The sequence below is a fragment of the Opisthorchis viverrini genome, assembly GCF_000715545.1.
Source record: "Opisthorchis viverrini unplaced genomic scaffold opera_v5_137, whole genome shotgun sequence".
Classification (NCBI taxonomy): Eukaryota; Metazoa; Platyhelminthes; class Trematoda; order Opisthorchiida; family Opisthorchiidae; genus Opisthorchis; species Opisthorchis viverrini.
Window position 1 is genome coordinate 1202797 of NW_008751790.1, and position 5035 is coordinate 1207831.

The 5035-nt window shown below is 48.2% G+C and overlaps 1 protein-coding gene across 1 annotated transcript in view; it reads left to right on the forward strand.

Annotated features, from left to right (window-relative positions):
• Positions 1 to 4478: 4478 nt before the first annotated feature.
• T265_14041 (hypothetical protein) overlaps positions 4479 to 5035 on the forward strand; it is a gene marked incomplete at both ends in the record, with an annotated part of 23525 nt that continues 22968 nt past the window's right edge. The window contains one exon of the mRNA XM_009171749.1: positions 4479 to 4846. Within this exon, the coding sequence (XP_009170013.1) occupies positions 4480 to 4846 (367 nt within the window). The remainder of the gene's footprint in view (positions 4847 to 5035) is intronic.

Sequence of the window (5035 nt, forward strand, 5' to 3'; positions counted from 1 at the left end):
ATATGGACATGCTGGTCGCCTGGGGGAAACACCTTACTGCCTTCACACTCCTGTCGCAGAGGACAGTACGACTTTACCCCCAGACCGCCTCGTGGCACGATTACTCGTATTACGGGGTCTCGCTGCTCCCCTTTGACCTTCCTGGCATTGTTGCACCTTGTGGAACGAAGTTCCAGCCCGCGGGATCATTGCAGCACTGAAGCCCGACCACCAAGTCAAGGTTGCGGCTTTAGGTCGGGATCATTCCTTGCTATGTTTCTAATTAGTATTTAAGATCTCGGGGCCAAAGCTTTGGATGAATAAAGCCTAGCTTCTCAGACCTCAGTCTTTTCTTACTCTAATTGTCATTAAAATCCAGTCCTTGTCAAGCATAACATACGGCTGGCTAAGTCCAGATGTCATGGTGGATATCAGAGATATGAATCCGCAAGTGGACATGCTTAGGGACTCTGAGATCTAATTAGGTCGACTTGGATTGAACTCGGAAATGGCGAACTTCAGCTGTGTACTGGCCATAGACTGTTTCTTATGCATAACTAACTTCCGAAATAAACGAAGAGATCCGGCTACATTATGTCTATCAACTGTGTGCCAGCCACGGATCCAAACTGATTACATCGCCATCAGCCATCAATGCCGGTGATCAACGTCTGACGGCCGCTCAGTTTGGAACACATGGATTCTGACCATGCGCTCATCCGGAGTCATTTTTTCCTTGTTTTTCAGGGCTACATGTGGTGCGGAAATGTGGTTTAGTAAATGATAGACTGACAGATCCCAAAGTTTGACGAATTAACAAGAATCGCCTTCTGGAGTCTCTTTAAACTGCCCCACCGTTGGATGTGAATTCGTGCTGGAACGAGATCGTCGCTCTTTGCATGGCGCCCGGATTTTTATCCGTGCCAGGGCTGCTGCGTCTTGAAAAGTGTTGCAACTCCTATACTAGTCCTTGGCTCGCCGCCGCACCATGGCATACCAAAAAGAACGGAAGCCTAAGATAGCCTTATGCAGAAAACCATTACAAATGTATTTATAGGGTTAACGCTGAGTGTTTCACAAGGTCAGGCTAGGATATTCGTGAGCAGATAAGCACCAAGATATAAACACTCAATGCCGTCACTGAGCAACCGTAGCTTGCCTTCATTTGGCCCTTAGACTAAACGCGACAGTTCCACCGGCGCTCTCACGTCCACTCGAGCACTGGATATCAGAATGAACAGTCGCACCTCTTCAATCCCATATAAGTGTCCCCGCCAGCTCCGAACATAATTTGGCTTGAAAATTATCAGACATTAAGTTAAAGTAAATGTGCGCACCGACCGCGAGGTCTAGTGGACACGGAAGATCAAGGAGGTGGAAGAGACACCGAAGGTAGGGCAGATTATTTCAGTTGATCAGTGCGACCGGTCCCTGGTAACCGCCAGTGGATAGAAGCATCAGGGATTGAAGTGGCGACCACGCACAATAGAGAATGATGCCTGACCAGTTGGGCTGGTAAGTTTGAAGGTCACCTTCAAACCACCTACTGCCATTCATTGGGTCCCGCCATTGAAGTAGGAACCTGGACGGTGGACTTGGAAACTCCTATAGTTTGAGGTGCATGATTGCATATGTCCTACCAAGTGCTACCAAGCTATTGGCTCGGAGACCGACAAGAACAAAACCGACCCGGGAGACTTGGGCAATAGCCTCGATCCTGTGTATCAATCCGTGAATCCGTGACTTCCTACTAGGACAGCGGTGAAGTCCTCAGTCAATGCACATCCGGCCCATTTATCTCCAGCTTGGAAAAAGAGTCTACCCCATACAAATGGCGAGAATCATTGATGGAGAAATTCTATAAAAAAAAGGCCTGTAATCACAGGGCGTCAGTAAGATTCTAGTTGGTTTCAAGTTCCCTTCATCGCCTGATGGTGGCATGTAAAACACTGAGTCGAGAAAGATTCCGGACTGAAGTGGTTTACGCCGACCAAATCTTTACACTCCGTGGGTGCCGAAACAACGTCACATGTATGAACGATTAACAATTTTAGTATCTCTGGATTTCTAAGGCGAGGACTCGGTAGACTGGTCTGTTCTCAATAACACGCTGGACAAAAAAGAAATAGCCCAGGGGGTTATGAACAAAGCAAGTCGTTCGTATTTCCAGAACTGCAGACGTTTGGGAAAATATTAGGCGGACCCCTGCACAGCAACAGCCCTACCGCTCGTAGGTAGGCGCTGATATTGCCAACAGGCCTATCCCGTGCGGGACTGGCCAGAACACCGAGCCACTTGACGGTCTAGCATCATGTCGACGGCCGAAAATGTGGACCCAACAGCCATTCAGGACCAGCGTGTGCCGAATGCCGGTTGGCAATGTGGCTTTCCAAATGCGTCCAAAGCGGCATACCTCTAATTCTCATTTGAACTTTTGTAATCTATTTTCCGGCGCACGACAAGCGTCAGAACCGTAGCCCGTGTAGTCTGGCAAAACAGCAATTAAGCTTGTAGAATTCAGCTGTTCTGTCGTGTATCGAGGACGTGAACCGAAGTACTTGTTCAATGTTAATTTTGGGCCGTGTATTGTGCATGACTAATCAACGGTTGAGAAAGAGGTTGCTGCTCTATGTGTCAACTTCAAAGTGATGCAATCATAAAGAAGGTTAACCTTCGACCTAGCAGAGGGATATGAAAGAGATTAGAGAGACTTCTTGGTGCTCTCGGATAGTCTCACCTTCCAGGATGGGACCCATGTGATCTTCAGTGTAACTGTTTGGAGATCCCGCCGATAAGGGTGCTAGACATGTTCAATCTAGATTACCTGAATGAGAGTCTGGAGGCGTACGAATATCGGAGTGATTGTGGTAAGCTGGTACCAAGTCGGTTCTACAGTCCATATTTATTCGTCCGTAATGCGTTTTTCTAATAAAACACGGCTGTTCGGATTTGCAGCATCAGTCTTGGACACTGACGTTATCCTATCTATGATCATGATTTTTTAATGAAACACGGCTGTGCGGAATTGCAGCATCAGTCTTGGACACTGACGTCATCCTATCTATAATCATGCTAAGAATTGGGTGAACTTCCCAAAGAAAATTCATATTAAACACCCGGAAATATGGCCTTATTCGTCTTCAGAGTCGAGTCCATTTGAAAAAGCACGAAAATGTGTAGCCCGTTTTTGTAGATCGAGACTCCAACTAGGGGACGCAATAAATGTCAAATTCTATTAGCGGACGATTCTCCATAACTGAAGAAATGCAAGGACCGGGTGTGTAGGTTTCCTCACACGGTTGCGCAACATCTGCACCAACTTTGCTCCCTCTTACGGACCTGTTCCTAACCTTGTTTCATTTCGCGGAGGCTATGTCATCGGGTGAAGAAATGCAAAGATCGGTTGCATGCCTATCTGCGGCGGAAATTTCTTCACGGATACCAGCAGGGATGGCGTACAAACCCACAGCAAAATGAATGTGAATTTTCAAAACTGAGGTTACAAATCTACTACTTCATATTAAACAATGGCTTGGCCTAATGCATTGTTCTGCTAATTATCAGCTTAGATCGTTTGTTTAAGTGACCGTCTCTTTGTCAATAATCGCCACCGACCGTTAGGAAGATGCCGAATTCAATAAGAAATCGCGGATTGCGGTGAAACGTGTGGAGGAGAGTGGCAGGTGATTATGTAGCTAAAATAACTCATTGAGCTTTTTCCATGAATCTAAATCGTGCTGGCGGGTGCAAGATAAGTTGGAGTGACACTCGTGGAAACATTTTTATCTATTTATGTCCGCTTCACTGGATAAATATCAAATTATTCGTTCTGGGAACACCATAGCTCCCACTTCGTGTTACCATCGCTGGGGAGGCATTTATTATTTTCGGATAACCTGTGGGACTTGTAGAACCTACAAACCGGAGTTCATGGTGAACTGTGCACGTAGTTGAAGTTCGTGGCAAATTGCAGCAGAGTTCATCTCTGTAGCCGGAAAGACATGGCAGGACGAACCTGTCGTTTATCACAACGAACACAGCTCCGGTGCCTTAGGGGTACACCCGTTTTTTCAGGCGACTGTTTTGTTCTTCAGACGGTTACCAGTCAAAATCAAAATGGACTTTCGTGGATTGTGCGTGCACAGCACATTTTCGGGTGGTGTACAACCGGCGGACTGTAAGGTAAGAGCCAAAGTGTGAGTCGGTACAGAGCAGCATTTCCCGATCTTGTCAGGATCTATGTGCCAGCATTATGAGAAACAGAAACCATGCTCTACCTCATTTCCCATACGGCGGAACGAGTACCAAGTGTTCCCAAGATGTCTATAAGCAGAAATATATGGATGTTATATGACACGTGATGGTGAACTGTGATAATGTGTAGTAGTCTGCAATCGGTCAGTTTGCGTTTTCTTATGAATAACTGCAACGCAGGCCTTCTTTTCATTTGATGCCGTGGCCAGGATAAATATGAAGATCCCGTGGCCGCAACCCTTTAGGAATGGGGATGTTCGGGCCTTCCTGGTGGACTTTGAGGAGGTTGCGGAGGCTGCCGGACTGGAGACTGACCGGGGCAAGTTGGTGGCGCTGAAGACTCTCCTCGGGGGCCGGGCGAAGGCGACCGTGGACGCGGCCAGAAGAGGCCCTCGGAAGATGGGCTGGGCCACTGCGAAAAAAGTCCTTGCAGCGGAGTTCGACACGCCAGCCGACCTCCAGGAGGCTATGAGGCGGTTCAAGACGGCGAAGATGGCGTCTAGATCCAACCCGACCGTGTTCCTCGCCGGCTTTTGGAAGTTGTTGGATCGCGCTTTGCCGGGACTGGACGGAGTACCGCGTCACCAATTGCTTTCCGACCAGTTCAACGAAGGTGTGCAGCCGGCGCCTGGTGCCCCAATGCGGATGGCGCGAGCAACTGGCCAGTTGGGTGTGGAGGAGCTGACGCATCTCGCGTGGGAATCGAACGGGCCACCACTGGTCATGTTGCGGTCGAAGGAGAACAGAAATTGTTCACAAGTGGAGGAAATGCAGTCCACAGTGGACCAACTCGCCGAACAGC